This window comes from Ceratosolen solmsi, unplaced genomic scaffold (genome assembly GCF_000503995.2).
Source record: "Ceratosolen solmsi marchali unplaced genomic scaffold, CerSol_1.0 scaffold8, whole genome shotgun sequence".
Lineage (NCBI taxonomy): Eukaryota > Metazoa > Arthropoda > Insecta > Hymenoptera > Agaonidae > Ceratosolen > Ceratosolen solmsi.
In genome coordinates, this window is record NW_011948439.1 from 1,370,595 (window position 1) to 1,393,914 (window position 23,320).

The window sequence follows — 23,320 nt, forward strand, 5'->3', positions numbered from 1 at the left end:
AGATAGAAGAGCGTAAAAATATTACAAAAATGTTATAGCACGATGGATTAAAGGGCTCTTTCGACCGATGATTTTCCATGTAGATGAAACCGTTTATAAAAATTCAGGGAAGTATTTTTTATATTTTATACTATTTCAACTAATAATTTATTAAAAAATAATGAACCTTTCTTTACCTCCATAGAGAAACATGCGTGTCTCTATTAATTATTTTTAATTATTTAAGCATGCTTAATGCAATTGATATGTTCTTACATGAAAGCAATTTTTTACCTGATTTTCAAAACCTGCGTTTTCAGAGACGATCTTGGATTAAATATTTGAATAAAATATTTGACAAATATTTTAACGCTTGTGTAATTTAATGTTAAACAATAAGGATTGAAATATATAGGGGGTATTTTATTACTCTATCGCATCTTTTCTATTACAACATCCGCAAATGTAAAAGGAATACCTTGATACTATTTACTTTAAGTAAGTATAGCATTATATATTTTTTTACAAAAGGGAAAATATCACTTCACTCTATACTTATAAATAATGTTATTTTCAAACATCTATAATGCCATGTATATAATTCAATATGAAAACTCAAATGTCGAATATTCAGATGTTAGGAGGCTGAATATAAATGTCATAAAAATACATATAAAATGAAAACAAATGAGTAAAAAGTTCTTTCGTTAACTCAAAATTTACTCAAGAAATTGCATTACACACTCACCTACTGAAAAAATGAGATTATCATTCAACAATCATAGGCAAAAATAAATTGATATTGAAAAATTAAAAGTTAAAATTGTAATTCTGTAAGGCCTAAGATATAATTAAGTGAATTAAAATGAAAGAATATCAATTTAATTAAATTAAAAAATTTTGTTTTCATACGAACTCTTAATAGTATAATTTTTTATATATTTAAAACATATAAATGATTTCAAAGGTTTAAATGAGTTTTTTTTCTTCAAAATAATAATCATAATTCATAATTTTTTTAAAGAAACTTTTAAAGATCATGGTTGTTTGAGATATACAAATTGAATATTTAATCAATACATTTTGAAATATCTGTTTGTACGTGCCTGTATACGTATTCTAATAGTTAAATATTTCTGTAAAATAAATAAAATAGCTAATTAGTTATTTGAAGAATATTCTCGAATCTCCTTTATACATGGCCTAAATTTGCTTATTTTAAATGTAATTTTAAAAAAAGAGAAAAACCTGAAAAAATTGATAGGTAATTTAAAATAATATGACCAATATGAGGCTACATGACTTTATTGACAGTATATTAAATACAATAAATCACTTATGGGCGCATCGCTGTTACAATAATCATTTCAAAATGTATTTATGTACTGTACTAGTACGTGATCGTTCCTGGTATCGGCAAAGATTTTTTACGCATTGTATTTTAATCTAAACAATACCATAAATTAAATATAAAATTCAGAATCAATTCACGTTCAACATCGACAAGTCATTTAAGTAAAATAGAACGAAACTTAAATATCTTAAAAGACACATTGCATCATGAATTGAATAAAGGCATTGCCACATATTAATTAAGAAATAATTAATTTTATAAGGAAGATAAACATTCCATAATACTTCTCTTACCGATAAACCAGTTAATCTACGAAACAGTTCCCCGTCATAAATACTAATTTATCACATTGGTGTGAAAGTAATAAATTAAATTTATTTAGCAATGTAAGAAACGACCGTGATAATAGAAAATAATGATAAAAATAATTGTAAATATTATTACGTCTAATATCAGTTATAAAATAATTGTTAATAATTCATAGTTGTCAACAAGTCTTCGTATTATATAGGAATTATGTGTGTGACAGTCGAGTTTGTGTCGACACGTCGGATCACAGCTGCGGATGAAAGGCGATGTGGTACGAGAAGTTTTGTTTTTTTATACTATACAGATTTCAAAATAGCATTATTAATTGTCCATTCATCTAATATTTTTAAAAATATTTGGAATGAACCTTATTCGTTTCAGAATTTTATTCGATACACTTGAAAATATTATATCTGAGTATTATAAGTATTAGCTTGCTTAAAAGGCAGTAACTGTAAATGTGATTAATTTCATCGCCATGTAGAAAAAATACTGGTCGTGTAATATTGTCAGTCTATTAATAATATTCCCAACATTACTGTGGGATGAATGTATTTCCATGTACAAATGTCATCTTACAATTAAATGCATTAAAAATGTCATCAGCAGATATATAATCTTTCCACTTTTATTTCATTAAAAATCGTGTTAAAAAGTCTCTTCCGCAGACGCGATCCAACAAAAATTGCATTTATAAAAATGCAATTTACTTTATATATTCCTAAAAGTGCCTTTATAATTTTAATAACTTTTTTATTTACGCGCTTAAGTGGCGATTTGATAAACACTAACGAATTAAATTCTCATAAACTTAAAACTAGCTTATAATTAGTCGAGCACGTACGACTTGTGAACAGCAAAGAGTTGGCGATATTTGTCAATGAAATTTTCATTATTGTTGCATCACAAATTTTATGCTCATACCTTACAATATGCACGCACATACCCACACACTCGCGTGTACATATCCATATCCATATATATATATATATATATATATATATATATATATTTATATTTATATTTATATTTATATGCATACGAGCGTGTAGAAAAGTATGTATCTATATAAACGTATTAGATTTTCTTATTTATTCTTTTCTTAAGCTAAGCCTGGTTTAATGTTCATTACTTAGCATCTCCTTGCCATCGCAATATTCTTTGCTTCTACACATATATATACGCATACATCTATATACTATATATCATGTTATATATAAATATACACGTATATACACGTTTTCAATCATACCTAGTTACTTCCCTCGCAATATATTACAATTTGATTCACATTTATACACATACATATTAATAATTATTATGTCTTTCGGAGCGCATACTTTTGCTATTAAGCATACGAGAATAATCTGTACACACAGATTTACGTTAATATGTTTCAAATTTAAGAAGTAATATATCTTCTAAATTCTTAACAATTTTATTCTGCATTAAAGTGATTATAAAATCATCTATATCAAACTATAACCTCGTGTTTACATCATAATTATTCACAAAAAAGACACTGTTGATCGAAAACATATTTCCTCTTACGAAAAAAAAAAAGAAAAAAAATACAAACTCGTGGTCAATGCCAATATAGTACTTCTTTTCTTTGTTATTATACTATATAAATATTATTTAAAAATGATATTAGAATTGACTTAAACTTAAAATCAATGTGATGTTCTATGGCATTCTACGACACAATTGTCGGTAAATCTCAAGACTTACTATTTGAATTATTTATGTGTAACCTTAAAAATGCCAATTTAGAAAACTATTATCAAATCAGTGACCAATAACAAAGGCGCATACACCAATTTGCTAATAAATTTCAAAAATCCTTAAAGAAGGGTAAAAAAAAATCCATATATAATATAAGATCTACGAATTTTTCAATGGTTTCGAAGACAGAGGTTCTTCCCGGCTCATTCCTACCGATGCGTAGTAACGATCACTTCTCCAACTCAATAAAATTCATGTCTCGTGAGAACGAAGTCGATTAATTGATAAACACTTAATCTACCCTTGCATAGGCTGGAACAATTGCTTTGTCGATCCATAGTTTGCAGTTCTCGTAGCCAGCCCTCGGCAGAATGTCCTGGTCGACTATGAGGATCCTTTTACCACTATCGGCCTCCTTCACCTCGCCATGCCAAACAAAGTGATTGAATAGCTGCTGCATCGCTTGCAAGTGCCTCTTTTGCTCAGGCGTCTTCGCTGGGAAAAAGCCGAGGATGGCGGCCGCGTCACTGTCTACGTCGGCAATGACGTCCCGTGGGAAGGTCGATATGTAGAATGGGATATCGCTCTTCATTGTCGCAACGGTCATTAGGGGACAGACTACGCGAACATCCGAGATAATTGTGTGCAATCCTTTGACCGTCGAATTGTATTGGCTGCAACGTACACAAATAATACCACATAAAATTATTATTTTCGGCCTTTTGCTTTTGGGGGCTGCTGTGCTGTATCAAATAATACTTATTTTCCCAGGCTTTTTTATTTTTATTTCAGTTTTTCAATTGATTAAAAAATCTTATTGATTTGAAAGACAGTGAAAGGCGTAACTTCGTGAAGTATATAAAACTTTTTTACCTAAATACTGATTTAACTTGTACTATAAATTGCTTATAAATTCTTGATAGAAGCACGAATACTTTAAGCCTCTAACTTTGTTATTTACCCATTTCTTCTCCCTTCTTGCCACACAAATATAATTTGTAACTACATTTTAAATTCAATTTTTCAATCTCAAATAGACTTTGAGATATTTATTTGCGTGTGTGCGCCCACTAACTCACGTTTACGCCATACAGCAATCGGATAGACGCAAAACTGCTTTCAAAAAGTCTTTTCAAAGTTTCAAAATATTACAAACGATAAGATTTCTTTTACTTGAAAAACATTATTATTGTTATTATTATTATTATTATTATTATTATTATTATGATTTTCATTAACTCAGTAATTGCCGACAATTCGTTAATTAAGAAAAATATGTTTTAATGCTTCAAGATAAAAATTTAAGTAATCTATTGTATTCTCGGTATTTTACGTGTAAATATTGCAAAACGGATACTAGAAGCTATATTGAAAATTCCTAAATACCGCAATAAAAACATAAATAAACGCGCGAGAAAGATGCTTGAAACGAAGATACTTACGCAAAAACCTGATCGGCTTGTACAATGCTTTCAAGTAACGATTCTGAGTAAATGTTCCGTATCTCCTGAGGATCGACTGTACGATCATAGGATAATGATTTGACCAGCTGCCCAGACTGTGCAGTCGTGCCCATCACCACCTTAACGGGCAATTCCTTCTGTGAGAAAATCTCGCCAATGTGCTGTTGAATAATAATATCGTCTTTGACCAGCCACTCGTGCTTCGTACTATTAACCGTCTTGAGATCCGGTAATCCGGCGTTGGTCGAGTGCCACGAAGACGGTACCAGCTCCATCACGTCTTCGGCATTCTTTTTTTTCATGCAGGAAGCATCTTTGCACCTACTGTACAAAACGAGTGTTAAATTCTGTGTATGATGTGTATGAAAGATCCGAAAATATACTCGAGGATACTCATACAAAATCATTATAAATAAAAAAAAAAAGAAAAAGAAAAAGTACCCGTCGTAACGTAAACGTAATTTCCAATGGAAAAATTTAAAAGAATCCATGATCCGATAAATTTCATCTTTTCCATATAAGACGTTTAACAGTTCGTTAAACATACTTATGAGAGCTAATTTTGAAAATCGATAGTCGAAATACTTATAATATGTGTCGATGAAAAAAAATGAATGACATATTAAAAAATATATAGGATAAAATAAAGAAACCACCACCTCCTTCGAAGTGAAATTTCATAAATATACATGCGTGCTTTCGCATTTCTTTCCAAGTTTCCCAACTCTTTTTACGACTTTAAAATATCTTTCTCATTGTCAATCAGCCTTCGTTAAACGCATCGGAGTTACGCATTAACTAATGATGAATTAAGGTTGATAAACGGATACAAATCGAGCAAGCCAATAGTTAACCATTAGTCAAATGGTAATTAACCGCTACTGTGAGTACGGCTATATCACGATGGTAACTTACATATAGTCGAGGAAAGCCTCGTTCTGCTTCTCAGAGTCGCGGAGATCGCGAGCCGGGAAAATAGCGCTGCCACTTGAGATCCAGGCGCGTGCGAACAAATCCTTAGCACGACGGGCGCCAACGAGAGCAGTTACCAAAGTGCCGCCGGCCCGGTGGCCCCAGAGGGTCACCTGCTTCTTGTCACCGCCAAAGTGCTCGATATTGAGCTGAACCCACTGTAGGACGGTGATGATGTCCGAAAGCCCGTAATTGCCGGAGCTCATTGGATGGGCCGCACGGGACAATGGCTCCACTGCTAGGAAGCCAAAAACGCCCAATCTGGAATGTCAAGTCGAACGCAATTAATCGCGAGCATAATAGGGAGGCAAGTTAATATGCAATTCAAGTTGTTAGGGTTTTAAATGCATCTTTGGCCGATTATTGGCAGATTATTGGCCGGTTATTGATCGATTATTGTGTTGAAAAATTTGAGAGAAATGTCATCGGCTGAAATGATTCGAGCAAGGATTTCCAATTGCCCGACACTTATCTAGTGATTCGACGTATTAAATTCGAGGCATACCTGAAGTTAGGTCTGACGTAAACCATCTCGCGTACTCTCGCGAGCTTTCCCGATGGGATCATGATGCCTGGCGAGGGTCCACTGAGTGTATCGGCGCCGATCATGACGACCACGGGTAGTGGCCGGTCGTAAAGCACCTGTGGCGTGTACACGTCCAGGTAAAGGCAGTCCTCGACGCCGTTGATGCCGTTGGATGCGTTGTGCTGCCAGCACATCTCGGAACTGTTGTGGGCCAGGTAGGTGCCGTTCCAGCAGTGCTCGATCTTGCGTAGCGGCTCCGACGGCTGCCAACGTCGGTTATTTACCGGCGGCACCGCGTACGGTATGCCGCGGAACACGAAGGCGTCGTCTTCAAGGAGGCCCTGTACGAGGCCGCACGACGTCTGGGTCTCGACTTTGCCATCCTTTATCGGCTGAGCGACGATGCGACGGGGACCGACGCACGCCACGCAGATTATTATGACGACGAGCAGCAGAATAAGAAGCGTTACGGCTGCAAATGTCAAAGCGTCAGTCTTTAAATGATTGAGCGATGGAAGAAGCTTTATCTAACATTAACTTCCCAAGAGTGATTTATGCCTATTATTATGTTGGCGATTGAATCGCGTAGGAATTAAACGAAAATTAAGGAATAACTGGTTCTTATGTGACCGAGTCTTGATAATGTGTATTATTTGTCATTGTTTGTTCTCTTTATAAAACTATTATTTACAATCGTTGTATAAATTTTACGTGAGCGCACGCGTGCGAGAATATATGCACACAACATATATATATATATATATATATATATACGTAAATAGTAAGTACTATAAACGATCTTCCTTTCATTAACATTTCGTCTCTTTTTATCCGAACAGGTTAGGCTCAATAAGAAATATATCTTGACAAAATTATATCCTTTGTTTGAAATGATTCACAAAACATTATAAGATTCGTGAAAGGGCGAGTCACGGAAGTTATATGATAATGTAGCCGCTTGCTATGGACTTTAAAATGATATCGTCTCTGGACGCCCCGGTAATCATCATTCCCGGGTAATTTCGTACGCGAAGTAAAAATAACAATTGTAAAATTGTAAAATAACAATTATTGCTGATATAATGGAAGCACAGAGGGAAAGTCGATGTTTGAATTGAAATGTCAAAAGCAATTACCCGTAATTACAGATGTTTTCTAGATTGCACAAATGTGCAGATTGCGTACCCGTATCGATCGGTCCTTTCAAAGATACGAATAATTTCAAATCAAGAAAAATGATCCCGACACACACTTAGTACGGTATTGAATAGAGACGGGTGGGGGAAAAGAGGGCAGATAATAAATCAGAAGTACTCCAAGTAGAAGAGGCTTACCGCTGACGACGACGTTCCTCCTGGCGGCGGTGAGACATACGATCAACGGATGAGGCTTGGTGAGCACCCCGTCCGCGGCCTCGACATCTAGACGTACAGTTTCCATGCCGTCATCGCCTCCGGCACCGGCATTATTGTTCACCTGCGTGCCGTCGTCCAGCGTTTCGACGCTTGCAAGACCCGCGGTGCCGGTCGTTCCCAAATCAGTATCAGACTCCTGCACATTATCAACAGAATCCACCTGTTAATACTTACACGTATTTCTCTCTATTTCTCTCTTTCCGTTAAAACAATCATTCGTACGCAAACATTGGGTACAAATGGTGGGATTGTAAAGGGATTGGGGGCCCTTTACTTTTGAAATAATCGTACAAGGCAGATTCGATTTAAAAAATCTTAAATGTAGATTTATATACTTTTAAAAAACGATATAGATGTCAATGGGATGCACCTTAATTAATAAATTCACGTATAGGAACAAAATCGAATATTAAAATATCGACTTCGCTTGTATGACATGATGATAAAGCTTTAAATATTATAAAGACAATAAGGAGTACAGCGCGCGGTAGTGAAAAATATTGAACCTCGAAGATTAAATCTCAGCCGATGAAGTTACCGATATAAACTCGTCAACTCATCCTTTTTCTATTTTTATCATATTACTAGGGACTTATTGACTTTATTAAATTGAATATGAAAGGGGCTTTAAATGAAAATGTTATTTAAAGCCGCAGACACATTTTATTCTATTTGACTTGTACAGCATTTGATTGAAGGAACCTTTTATAGACATCGACATTTTATTGAAATTAATGGACATTAAAGAAACAGATCGATAACAAATATTTCATTATTAAAAACTCCGAAATTTCCTGCTTCGATAAAAAAGGAAATTGTCATATTACAATGCACACTGTGTACAATAAAAATCACTATTACCAGAACAAACTTCGTAAAGTTAAAAATCAAAACTACACAGGTTTTGAAATATTGTAATAACCTATGTAATGCTCGTATTAACGTTATAATTGCAATTACGTCAAAACAATGTCGCACTATTTTAACAACCTTTTCTTCCCAAAGCGGAAACTCTCTTCTAACGTCTATAACCGAAGCTCGACAAATGCAAAACTTATCGAATAAAAGCTTTAAAGTGCAGAAGCATCCCCGTATGCAAAAAGGTACTCGGCGAGGAATAGCGAAATAAACGACCTGGTCGTTTGAACGACGTCTAGGGACTGGCGCGACGATCGGAGCGGCGTCGCCGGTTTACACAGCTGTGAAATCCACACCTGTGCAGAAAAGCACCAACCCCGTACCGCCCCGCCACCCCCAGCCCAATCCCACCACCGAGGGAGGCACGAAAATTACACAAGGGCTCGATGTGTGTGCCGTATCGCACGCAAACTAACGACAAAGAGAAACTACGGATAAGCTAGTGAACGCGTGAGATCGGGGAATGTGGAGGGGGAGGGAAGGCGACGAAGAAAAAATAAAGGAGGCGGAGGATATATACGTGCCCGAGAGGTCATCGTATATGGCTTCGAACGCGGGAGGGCGGGAGCTACTGTTTCTCCTCTTTTTCATTTTACTTTCCCGTCTAACCACCTACCCGCCTCCTAATGCTGTCTACTTTATTACGACGGAGTTTCGTGTCGAGGCCCACTTTGATTATCCTTTTTGTATCAGGATAGTCAGGCGAAGGAGGCGCTCGTTTGATAAAGCACGCGTTGAATGGCGCTCTTGTGTTTCTGTACTGTGAAATTTCGCTCCCCGTTCAGCTTATAGAAACGTGGCTCAAATACAGTTTTTCTACCTACAATAATACTTCTTTGTGCTGGACAAAATTATTAAAGAAATAGAGAGAGAGAGAGAGAGAGAGAGACCGAATGAATACATAAGTTTGATATTTGCTATTATTCTAATTGTGGCGTGTTTCTCATTTTTGTTATTAGAATTTATGAAATCAATGCCGCGCATAAATTTATAAGTCTTGATAAATTCGGCAATTATTTCCTTTTTTTTTCTTTTTTTTTTTTTTGCTAGTAATCCCAATTATTTTTACTTAGCTTAATAAGCAAACATTTTTACAAGCTACTCCCGTCTAAATCAAGTTATATTTATATTCAAATCATAAATTCCTTTGATTATAGCAGTTACACATAACTGTCTTCCCAAACATAATTACAAAACTAATAAAATCTTTTATGGGCAATATTTAGATTTATATGCACTTGCGCTTAAGGACTTTTATTTTCCGTTAGCTACTCTATACTTTTATCAGGCACTTTTTCGTTTGATGTCAAGTACGATGTGTAGTGAAATTATCTTTATTTCCTACTAAAATTAGTCGGACTATTTAGACGCATTTTACAGTTATTTACAGATAAACACACATTATTTAAAGTACAAAGTATGTAAACCATATAATTATTACAAACTCGTGTAAATATTGACAGTACCACTCGGCATTTTCCTTTCATAGTCAAACATAAATTTATAGTTAATATTAATGTCATTATTAATAATAAATGTGTCGAGTGAAACTGCGATTGAATTAAATGAATCTTTAAAAGTCTAAGCTTTCACTCTAAGCAAAATCCTTCCAACGCAACGTAGTCCATACCTCTTTATCAAACAAAAATTAAAGTTTCATGGAAAATTCTAAAAGATAAATTGATAAAAAAAAAACTCTAAAATTTAGCAGGCTTTATTATTTAAATAACGATATAAATTATAATAATTAAGGAATCGCCCTTCTAACAGTCATATGGAACCGATTCCTCCTGAAATTATGCCTTAAGGAGCGTACGGTTGCCTCGAGAAGAAAATAGAACTATTACCTTCTTCTTCCTTGAGAAAACGGAGGACAATGGTAGGCGGATGGCTTCAAGGATCCCCTTGCGCCCTTCCTTTTCCTTGGTCTCCTTGACGGGGGTGCCGCCGCCGCCGCCTGCCTTATCAGTGGGTGCCATCTCGCCATCCTTGGTTGGAGCCTCGCCGTCGCCAGCTTCCGCGGGCTTCGTATCCTCTTCCTGAAACCACAATTTAGAGGACGAGCGTTAAAATTCTTTACGCAAGCTTGAACTCGGGGTGAGTCGAGGGAACGAAGAGAACCAGTCAAATTTATTTCTTCCGTTATTTCTCGGCTTTTTGATTAAATTTCTTCGATTTTCCTTTGCTTTCTCTATTATCGAGAAAGCGGGAGAGAGAGAGAGAGAGAGAGAGAGAAATAACGTTTATATTTAAAATACAAATAAATTGTACGCCTAATAAACTCTCTGATTTAATTTATGAAAATTTAAACACTCAACTATATATGGTTACTTTTAAATTTTCCCTAAACATTTATGTATATACGTGTAATAAATTAATTTTTTTAACAAGCCTTATTATTATATAACTTGTGCACCTATAGAGCGCAAAATATAATTGATACTAAATACTAATATTTACTTCGTTTCCGCATCCACTATTTCTTCCATATCTTTCTAGTTTATTTAAGTGTATTCAAGGCAAAATCTTATAAATTCTTCGATTTTTTAAATTATTACTCATGACAAACAAGATTGTTTAACTATAAATTTAGAATAACATAGTATTAATGTATTTGGTAATTAAAAATACATCTAATATTGTAAAAAATGAAAGAATAATAAATATCTTGAATAAACTTATAATCCATTCTAAAGTATTTTTACATGTTAAATCAATATGATTTTCAAATACACTTGTGGTGTAAAGTTTTTGAATTAAATTTGATAATTGAGGTTAAATGGCTATCTTTAGCCACGATATTCTACACCATCGTTATTAATTTCGTATTAATTCTGCCTATTTTCCATAAAATAACGAGTGTTTATAATTTTTCATTAATATTATTCTGAAATGTAACAAATTTTGCGTGCGAAACTTTGTGTGAAAATTTACCGTTGAATATCTATCTAAATGAAATGATCAAAATACTCGTACGATTGGTAATGGCAATTTATCAAATTTGATAATTATTAGATTGAAATGAATGTATTGATGCTTTTAAAAATTAAAGATTAAGATAGACAAAAATTCGACGAACTATTATTATTAATTAAAATTAATACTAATTACACGAGGCTATTAATAATATTTCATAACTAAGTAAAGAGCACAAATGGGAAATTTTATAGCTTCGTATACTAATGCATTAGTAATTCGAATAAATATTCACGTGAAAAAAAAAATTTAACTAGCACATGCACGTTTACTAATGTAATGGTGCCTCGTGCGCTTAAATGTACTTAACCGCATGTACTTTTGATTTGCTGCTACTCCAAGAGAAAGTCAAATCAATATAAGTAAAATTAAATTTTAATGGAGATTAATAATAGATGATAAGTGAAATAGGCTAATACAGTTGAATTTTTGTTAAAAGAAAATTATAAATAAAGTTGAACATACTATTCTGCCAATATTAATCTATTTATTTTCAATATTCATTTGGAACATTTATGATGAAATAAATTTAAAAAATAATTATATATTTAATTATCATCAGCCGAATAGCTAATAATTATTTACTCTAAAGCAATGCTGATACTATGCCAAGTCTCACTTAGCTACTATAACTATCAAATTATATATAAAAATTTTTTACAATATTAATTCCGTTGTAAAATTATTTACTACACGAAGAAGCGCGTAGCATAACAAAACCAATAAATAAATAAATAAAAGAACATGTTCGTATTATGGGCTTAGGGAAGGATAAAGAATCGAGGAGAAAAGATTATAAGAATATCGTTCTTTTACGACGCATAATTTTTTCCAAGCAACTGAATTGTTTTCTATGCCTTAAAAGAATCCTCCTCACCTTCGCACCTAACATACCACCTCTAAGCAACAGGTTTGAAAAGGCCGGGGGGATTCTCTCTCATAATGGCAAAAAAGCACCGGCTTTTTAAATATCAATGGCAAATTTATGAAATAACACAGGGACGTTACCGCGAATAGCTTCACTATTTCACTGGTAAGATTTAAATCTCCCGAGAAGTCGGCGAACTCGGCGTGCGCACAGACCGTGGACGCTCAAAGCTAAGATGCACGCACGCCGTGGTTACACGACGGCTCCAATGAAAATACGACCGAGACGTTGCAGCACGTCCGAAGAGTCTGGCGTCGCGAGTTTGCCAGCGAGTTCACGTCTGCCTATATGGGTACATTATCCCTGACCGTCGAGACTTTTCAAGTGCAGGCGTCGTGCATGTAGCGTGCGTTATTTTCGGAATCGAGGGCCGAAAAAATCGTCGGATCATCTCGAGCGGCCGACGCCTCTTTGGCAAAAATTCAACAAGTCTCAGGGCGCGTCGCCCCCTCCCCCACCCACATACATACACCACCGTCGGACAATCGCGCCTGTCATAATTTTGCGATTGCTCGTACGTGGAGTGCGATCCTTTGTTTGTCCGTCGGCTTTGAATTTGAATTTCCACTATGTCGGGCTCGCGCGAGATCGCTCCCACGCGTTCGATTTACGAACGTTGGCACGCTCGCGCCGTCTTCGTCGAGATAAGGGACGACGCGATGGTGGTAACGTCGCTTTGTCTCGCCCTTCTTGCGCAAAACCCTTTCTCCATTCTTTTACTTATTACTCGGCGGCCCACGTGGAGCGATGATACTGACCTTTCCTCGTTTCACGAACATCCGCTTGGTAGGAAGTCGAAGGATGTCGTAGTCGTTGTCGTTGTCGTTGTCGTTCTCGTTTTTGTCATCGTCGTCATCGTCATCATCGTCGTTGCTGTCGTTTTTTACGCTCGAGTTAGCTCGGTGTCGGTCAGTGGCGAGTATGTACGTACGTACAGAGACTGACCGACATTCACGAGACGATTTTTTTTTTGCAAATTGCTTCCTTTAGCGTACCCCTCCCCCCTCCCCTCCCCCCACCTCTCCCTTCGCCGCGCCCTTTTATATAATTGAATTATCGCTCTTGGTAATCCTGAATAAGAGACGCGCACGAGTTACTCGAAAGGATTTAGCGCAGCGGGCAACACTTACACGGACTAAAAATCTTGTCAATCGCTATACTACAAAAGCCTTAGAGATTATAGTACGTGCACCTACTCGATAACGCGTTTTATTTTATTTCATTTTTATATTTTAATATTTTTTGTATTTTATATTTTTTCTTTTTTCTTTTTTTTTTCCTTTCTTTTCTTTTCCTTTTTTTTTCTTTCTTTGTTTCTTTTTCTCTCTTTTTATTTCAGTCTCTCGCGCCTCGTCGAATGAATGGATACTCTGTAAATACGAGAAACCGCGCTGTCGACCTTTTCTCTCTCGCTCGATGCGCACGCCCGGATTTACGAAGCGAGAAAAAACGATGAGAGAAGAGGAAGAAAGGGGGGAGATCGAGAAGGGAGGCCGAGGAGAAAAATAAAATGAAGAATGGAGGAAGCCAAAGTGATTATCGAGGAGTTCTTGGAAGGAAGAGGAGCTCGATGACTGTTGGATTCCTCGTGGCGGCCTTCGCGGCGACTCAAGTGGAAAGATACGCGCTCCTCGCTTCCTCCACTCGGTGAGGAGGTCGAAACCGCGAGGGAGAAGAGCACGTGCTATATGCGTACTACGAAGGATGCAGGCCGCGCATATGTGCGGTGCCTGACCCCACCGCCCCCGCCGGTGAAAGGTTTAAGCAGGAGGTGGAGGAGCCGAAGTAACGGGCGCACGTGGCTCCTAGGCGCGAGCAGCGCCTCGTTCTATATTTGGATTCAGGCTGACGAACCCTCGACGTCGATGCCACTGACGCCGCCGTTGAATTCGCCGCTGTTCTCGCGACGCTCACGTGTCGCTGGTTGGCTTCCCTATTGCGAGAGCGCATGTTTATTATCCTTGATAGACAGAGGACTGTGACAGGAGATAAAAAACCAAAAGGAGAGATCGTTTGCACGAGCGATTATCTCGACCATGCAAGCAACGTACAATGTACAATAGCGCTAGGCCCAGCGGAATTAAAGCCGAGGATTTGCTGCTCGGGCTCGGCGATTACCCAGAAATTATTTCATCCTTTTTTCTCCGCCTCCTCGCCTTCGAGCTCAAAGAGGCTGCGGGATTATCGAACGCGAGCCAAGTGTTTAGCGGGCTTGGGAAGCCAACACCGCTCCCGCCGGTTCAAGGCTACGAGGTGAGGAGCCGACACCTACGCATTAGATAAGGACATCCGACTGCGAACCGATACTTTGCGCGAATAATAAGGGTTCGATGGGAGGGATGAACGCACATGCTCGTCATGAAGCGTACGATCGATAATTATACGACACTATCTATCACATTCGAATACATATTATTTATAGGCTCCCTAAAAGGAGTGTCATTATTCTAACGAGTTGTTTTGAAAATTGAATTATCTATTTTAATCCTTGATTGTTTCTTCTTTTTTTTTTTTTTTTTTTTTTTTTTTTTTTTAACGTGCATTCATTAAAATTACTAGGCATATTATTAATATATTTGTCAGTGATATCATTAGATAGATGAATGGATAAAGGCATTTTTACAATGAATTAAGAGTACGAGCTTATTTTCCTTAATTAATCCTATACTAAGTATAGCAAAACGAGAAATAAAACCTAATTTATAAATTGTACATTAACCTGCATTCGTAAAAAGGCACATGTGAACTAACGTTTCTGTAATTAAATGGTAAGAAAATAATATTTTTCAGGACGACTCGTACATTAAGAATAATATAAAGTTCTATAAACTAGGCGAACCATTAAGTTTACTTGTGTTGAAAATAAAATCCGAAATTATTTTAATACTTACATTTTCAAGCAGTCGTTCGTTACTTTAAAAGCTATTCACTTGTAACTCATTTATATATTAATGGAGATAACATTCGACGAATGTGAGAACACAACACACCCGAACGTTGTCGAGCATTTTTATCGTAACCATCAAATTTTACGATTGGCTACGTAGAAAAGTATTTAGGCATCGCTTGAATATATCAGATCATAACCGGGATAACGTTATCCTCAAGTCTGCGAAAACCAGTGCAACGTTATGGCTGTTACTCCAACGAATGTTAAATTTCCATGTGTGCGTGCTTAAGGTTTTTTTCTTTTCTTTTTTTCTTTCTTTTAAGAAAAAAAAAAGGGAAACTATTTATACTTAACTCTAAATGGGAAATATGGAGTTCTTAATCGATGCGTCGTAATTTAAAGAAAAGATTATAATTTTCATACCCGCTTGTATATATATATATATATATATATATATATATATATATCAGATTTAACCATATTGAAGTAAATTTTTTAAAATTATATCTTTTTTATCCGACAGTTAGGCATCTTTTATTCATTACTTATAGTACTTCACGTGATTTCTTAACTTTTTATTATGTGGAAAGTCAAATTTATTCATCGTAAAGTTTTTGAATGAGTAATCATAAATGAAATTAAATATGGAAGCGGCTTTTCAAGTGAATGAATTGAAGTTTCTGTATCTCCACGTAATACTCTATAATTTCCCGAGTAAACACTCTGTTGATACTGTTTCGGCTTAATTTTTACGAGTTTGAAAAGCATTTCTCCCAGAGTAAACATACCATGGCGTTATCTCAGGGTGTTTTCTTACTTTGCTTTTAATAGAATTCGTTCATGATATACGCGCGCTTTCGCAAAATCCAGCAAACTCGCGTTTAACGGCCAAAAATGTTTCTTTGTTTTCGATATGCCAAGAGTTTTCGTAAGACAAAAAGCATTTCAAGTGTATGAGAGAAAAATGAAAATTTATCTGCACAAATAAAAGAAAATTGTGGCTTTGCCTACGACTAAAAACGAATAAAAATTCTTCTCGTTTACGTTGACCTTCGACGTGCACATGAATGTGCGTATACATTTTCAATTGCGCGCATGCACACGTACGTGGGAGGTGTATAACGTGTACACAAAGTTATGACGCATCATTGATCGCATTGAGAGTAGCTGTTATGCTGTATGGTGTGGGTGGAGGCAATGGAAGTATGAATCGACAGAGTCACGGCCTAGCAATTTGTCTGCTGATTGTTGTCGAGATATAAGTAATTTTCTTTTCGTTTTCTCGTGTGTACATCACTGCCGTCGCACATAAGTTATACAAGCACCCTTTCTCACTTTTTCACCATCAATTTTTACTTAATTTTCTAAAATTATGAAGCGCTTTCATTTAATTTAAAAAATGTTTTTATTTCATTTTTCCTCCCTCTATTTATTTAACTATCATCAATAAAGAGATGGAAAAGTCAATTGGTCAATTTTGTCAATTAGTATTTGTAAAACGTCAGCATTCGGGACTTTCGCGTACGGCTTTAATAAAGAAAGTTCGCTTACGCAAAGATTTGAAACAAACTGTATTTTAATATAAAATTGATTTTTCATTAGCACTAAGAAGCTAATTATCGGCTCGATTAGAGATGCTTAATCGTTGTAGATCATGACCGTGAGATGGCCAAAATTTATAAGCTTACATTAAATCATTGCCTCCTTTACGCGCCAATTGAAACGCTAAGCTTAAGATTATTTTTCAATTGTTTGAACGAACTGTCGTAGAAAGGGACTAAATGAAGTGTCGTATAAAAAAAAAACAAAAACGAAATGAATAACTTCAATATCAAGGCCATTTACACAAGCATAATGACAATACTTTCGTTTAATTGGAATGTAAAACTTAGAGCGAATGAAATTGCGTAAATATTTGACGGGCGAACATGTCGCAGAGAAAAAGTACCGAAAGCAATGGCCGTTCCTAGCCGTTAAATACACACCTGTGACTTAATTAAAAAAATAAAATCGTTCGGCCTCGGTGAGTCGAAATGTACACGCCAACAAACTTACAGCACCTTCGTATTACGTATGCACATGCTTAATTGTTGGCTAACATTTTTCAGCGTTTCGGGCCCTGATCGCAGGTGGTCAGTGCCGTACGCCGGAAGCATAGATAGATGGCACAGGAAAGGCAAATTATCCGGTCTACCGATGCGCAAGATTGTTTAAGATATTTTTGGTCGAAAGAGACTCGAGCGTCTGATCGGTCTTTAGCGAGCTTTGATTATTCGCGTGAACTTACAGTGATCGATGGCTTTCAAGACTAAGGTTTTTGGGCTCGAAGGTTACGGAACTAATTTTCAGGTCAACGAGAAAAAAACAAATTAACGCACCAGTTTTCCGTTTGATTATGGAGAGCTCTACAAGCACTGAAATCTATTGTAATGCTATGTGAATGCGGCACTAAACTTCGCGCGTATCATTCTTATTAAGCATAATGGCAGGCAGAATGACTTTTAGAAAGAATTGCCACATCCTTGCGTTTAATGAATAATCGTAAGTATTAAGGAAGCACGTAGGAGCCTCCAATAACCGTAAAGGAGGCGGGAACGTGATATTTACAGACGGTAGAGCTAAGAAGGGTCCATTTAATTGCCAAGAATTGCAAAAGCCAATTAAAAAAAAAAAAAAAAAAAAAAAAAAGAAAGAATGAAAGAAAGAAAGAAGAATGAAAAAAAGAGACAGCAAAGAGAATTGCGACCATTTCCATGGTGCACAATAATACGAGGTCCCTTTATTTTTATTATCGCGGAATGCACGTAGGGCCATTGTTTGCAAATCGCAGAAGCGAGGGCCCGTAGTGGAAGCTCGTTACGCCATCGTGTTGCTTCCGGTACGCAATATTAGTAGTATCCCGTTGCTCGTTGCGGTATCTTCTTTTGGAATATCCGCCACGATTGATTCTATCGATCCCCACGCCCTCCCCCCTCCCCCTCCCACCGCGCTCTCCCGTTGAATTCGGGGATTATTTCGAGTCGTCCAGAGGCCGCTGACACTGAGCTCTTATAATTAATTCCCATCCCTAGCGACTCTTTCGTTCGCTGGCCGAAAATATACGCGTATCGACCGATTTATATCGCGCGCGCATAAAGCTCAACCAGACACACGATACAAGCAACTAAGAGCTGCCGACTTGAATTATGTAAAAAGGGACCCCCGGCAAATTCGTGAGAGCACCATTGCAGGAGATCATACGTATGCACTTTAAATACATTTATTTACTCAGACGTGTACTGCTGGAAACGGATCGCGATGTTGATTGGATATAACTTTTCTTTTCTTGTTTTTAACTTTCTTGCAAGCGTCGTTTCATTTTTGGAGAAATGAAAATATTCTTTTTAAATGTTTATCATAATAAAATAACGCCAATACAAATGCATCCTTAAGCGTAACATTTATTTGCTTCATATCGATAAATATAAAAATATACAAAAAAAAAAAAACATCGATACTATGTATACATGCGTAAAGCATACGTGTAAAATTGTATGTCATTAAACGAAATGATTTGTAGATCACGCGACAGATAAATCTTTCCATTAAAAATTAATTTCCAATGATTTGGCTCGCTAAGAGAATGTTTTTTATTATAATCTTTTTCTTTTTTTCTTTTCATAAGTAGGATGAATATGCTGAAGCTATATGAAATAGCCAGAAATTTTTTTCAAATTGATCGTAGCGTACCATGTTAAAGTTGGGATTTGAAAATTTTTCCAACTATGACTATTACAGTCCAAAGTGACGCTTTTTTCTACCTTCCTTCTTCTTCTTTTTTCTTATTCACGAATGAATACATAAAAAAAAAAATCAACATAAAGGCTGTACACTCACCGGTAGTTCTACTTAAAAAAAAAAAAAAAACATGATTTTACGACTACTAGTTCACGTAATGAATTTGGGGTTGCTACCATTTAAAAGATAATTCGTTTATTCGCGTAATGTCCGCTTTATACATATTTGATGTATAATTTTGAATAATATTCGAGATGAAACTCTTCATTATGTAAATACAATATTTTTGGCTTTGATAAATAAATTTACAACAACATACTTAACAGTAGAAGCACATTTTTCATTACTTACAAAATTAACGTATTAATTCTTTCTTTTTTATTTTTCGGAAAAATGAAAAGAAACATCTGTCTGCCACAGATGCAAAATCTCTGCAACAACGATAATGCATTGGGTTTTGTCAAGGGGTTAACAAAAGAAGGCTTGAGCATAAAGGCTTACCAACCATGCAATACCGACTCTCCAGCAAAAGAAACGAGGAAAAAATTCACGGACGAACGGAGACGTTAGTTCATAATTTTCCTCGGTCGCGACTCTCATGAGCTTTCCCTCCCGGCTCTCTTGGCGCGCTAAAAACGAAAGAAATGTGAGCTTCCGGTGGGCCAAATTTTAAATTGTAAGTGGTCGGCGATATATTTTATAATGGCTGCGCGAGGCCCTTGGTCCGACTCCGCTCACGCTATCTCCTTGACAAACGAAAAATGAAGCAGAAGCCCTCCAGTTCCGTCTGCGTGTTGCCGGTTATTATGCCTCGTCTCTGCTTGCGTACGGCAATTTCCATCGATTTTTCGAAACGGCCAAGAGAGCAAGACTCTGCTTTCTTTTCTCTTTCATTTTTTATCCTCCCGTAGGCACATTATTGATGGTGACACGAAACGAAGTCTCGTGTTAAATTGAATTACTTTTTTTATGTGGAATGCTGGCATAGTCTTGCGTCACGTCACACAGCGACGCTAACACCATCCTGACCGCTAATCGAGAGCGAAATTCTTGTCGGATAACGCGCTGTTCTCGCCTAAGATTGAAGAAAGCGCCTTGGACATTCATTCGGACGACGAAAATGGCGATTCGCATAATAAAAAACTTTATGGGTATTGGAATAATTTTTGCTTCAATGACGAGGTACATTTTATCGTGTTATTCGACTCCCATGGCTATACCCGAGAAATGGCCGCGATATTAGCCGGGAATTTCCAGTAAAAATAAATATTCCTTTATTTACCGTTATAAGAGCAAAGTGCGCATAGGAGCATCGGTAGCCGGGATAATTTGCTTCTGCATTTAGGAGTTTATGTCCCCTAGAGGAAGCCTCGCCACAGTCGGGGCATAAAAATTTGTATGCCTACGCAGCTACGCAATAGGGTCAAAGTTGTCTCGTGTTCTTTCTCTCACTCTCTCCCTCAATGCTGCTCAAAGTCTCCCCCTGGTCCTTAACTCTCACGAGATCGAAACTCGCGCCAGAGTTCGGGGCTCGCGCAATCATCCATTGTTTCAGGATACGCGCATTCACGCATCCATGAGCATAAGTCGATCGCACTCGAAGGCGCCGCGGGAGACGGGCGATTCGTACACGAGGCCTAAGACACACCCATATCGGCTACTCGGAGAACTGGAAGCGAAATAAGGGGGGTCTGCGCCCAGTTGAGAAGGAGGGGAGAAAGCGAGCGAGCAACACAGAGAGAGAGAGAGAGAGAGAGAGGGAGAGAGAGAGAGAGAGTGAATGGTGCGTGCACCCAACGATGAGCTCGTAGCTGTAACCTTCGAGCGTCCTGCTATTGTTCCGGGCACGGGGAGAACGATGACGACGATGATGACGAAGACAACGGCTACGATGACTATATGATGATAACGACAACCACGACGAGCACGACGACGGCGACGACGGCGACGACGGCGGCGACGACGACGACGACGACGACGACACACCCTACTTCTGAGCATTTTGTCCCCATCGACAACAGCAGCTGCCTCCTGTTAAAGAATCACAAAACGCGTCCATCCCTTCCTCTCCCGCCCTACGTTTAAGCGAGCGTGCGCGCACACACGCGCACACTAGGCCGTATTAAAGTCTCTTTTTTCGGCAGGCGTATAAAGGACAAACGCGAACTTCGTTATTCGAGACAGGAATCTCCGCCTGAGCTATTGGGGAATTTATTTTCGTAGCCTTATGGGAACTTTTGTTGTCTCCTGTCGGGGGAAATTATGGATGTTGTGTACGCAAGTTTTTGAAATACTGACATGATTTCTCTTTGTAAGGATCCTGCCGTTACCTACCTAAGCTCCATCGGTATAGATTCGAAATTGGGAAATGTTGGGGAATTTATGAGGTACCGAAGTGAGCGCTTATTACACAAGTCTCTCCCGCGCGTTTCCTAGTTTCGCCCCATTCGATATCGAGTTGAGCCAGCTATTCTGCTTTCGAGTTTTGACGTTTACTACAAAGGAGAATCTATGATTTTCAACGAGATAAGTAAACTCAATGGGAGCCCAGCAGTACATCGAAAATGTTATTTTGATATTCAAAAGGAACAAATAAAGTTCAATTTTGTATTATTACGGAGTCAAATGTCTAATGCCATTTCGATAAATTATGAAACTTTAAATACGGACATTTAACGTAATTTTGTAATGATTCATCAGCCCTTGATCAATCTGCTGCTTGACCCGGAGCCATATAAACTACAATGTACAATTCGCATTTTACTATTTGCATAAAATCAACGAAAAATCAAACGGACTTTCTCCTTTTATCCTTGTAAGCAGCATCCTTCTTCTTCTTCTTCTTCTTCTTCTTCTACGCACGTAATTTCTCTTATTTCTCGTCGCTTTATCTATGATTGAAGTGCACGCGGAATCATTTATTCTTGAAACTAAAAATTGTTATCGCGCTTTGATGAATTTAAAGGCAGTGCGGCACGACTGAGAAGAAAGCAGTAAGTAATAATCTTTCCAATAATATGCACGACCCTGAAGAATCACATTGGCTTTAATCTGCAGAACAAATTGCTTTCCGTTCCATTCCACTTAACGCTTAAAAATGAGAAACTTCATCGCGTTTCATATGTGGTACGTAAGATTGACGAAGAATAGATTGCGCGTGCAGAAGAAGGCCAAAAGTGTTGTTTTTGCGACATTTTCAACAATATAAAATTGTAGGTCGCTTTGGGGCGCAAACGAAAGCGACAACGACAATAAGTAGCTTGTCGATTGTGAGCAAATTTATCTCTTTTTAATAATCGCACGTACCGTACGCTTTTTTCCCGGCATTGTTGTAGTCGATTTCCATGCCTCAACGAATCTCTACGCCTACGCTGACCAGCCGTTATTTTGAGCAATTTAAGGAAAGATTACCAAGAAATGGCAACAGATAACTCGCTGCTTTGATTGCTGAAATTAATTTTCTATTGATAACAACGTCTCGTGCTTTATCAGCAATGCGTATTGGTAATATCTTCTCTCTCTTTCTCCATCTTGCTCTCTTTAGTTCCTTCACTCCTTCAATTCGCAAAACCAACATAATAGAATATATTCGTTTTCAGTTTGATAATTATGATAATGTTATTATATTTTAAGTTAAAGCAGTGCGAATTTCATTGAAATTGAGAAAATATATGTTCCTATAGCCGTAAAATCACAATACAAAAACACGCGTATTATAATATTTTACATATTTTATATGTACGCATGCGTAATGAATTACAACGGAACTGCACGCAAAATAATTACAGTACTCTTATCGTCATTGTCGTTATTATGGTAATAAAAATTAAATTATGCGACGACACGATATCAGTCGTTAAATCGCTAAAAGACAAGACTAGTACGAAATCACAGGCCAATTTCGATATTTTCATTACACCCTACGAAGAAACCATATAATAGACGAATCATCGTCCTACGGGCCGATTAATTTTGCTCCTATGAAGCTATACATAGATGCCGTAATGTCTGACGGGTTCATACACGAGTAAAACCAATTTGCATTACACAAACGATTTGCTTCCGCGCGCATCGTGAACAATTGCATG

General features: G+C 37.1%; 1 protein-coding gene across 1 annotated transcript in view; it reads right to left on the reverse strand.

Moving 5' to 3' along the window:
- Positions 1-3,237: 3,237 nt before the first annotated feature.
- Nrt (Neurotactin) overlaps positions 3,238-23,320 on the reverse strand; it is a 51,343-nt gene continuing 31,260 nt past the window's right edge. The window contains exons 3-8 of the mRNA XM_011503639.1: positions 10,509-10,700; positions 7,663-7,879; positions 6,308-6,800; positions 5,746-6,063; positions 4,810-5,154; positions 3,238-4,041 (exon numbers count right to left, since the gene is read on the reverse strand). Coding sequence (XP_011501941.1) covers positions 3,660-4,041; positions 4,810-5,154; positions 5,746-6,063; positions 6,308-6,800; positions 7,663-7,879; positions 10,509-10,700 — 1,947 coding nt within the window. The 3' untranslated portion in view covers positions 3,238-3,659. The remainder of the gene's footprint in view (positions 4,042-4,809; positions 5,155-5,745; positions 6,064-6,307; positions 6,801-7,662; positions 7,880-10,508; positions 10,701-23,320) is intronic.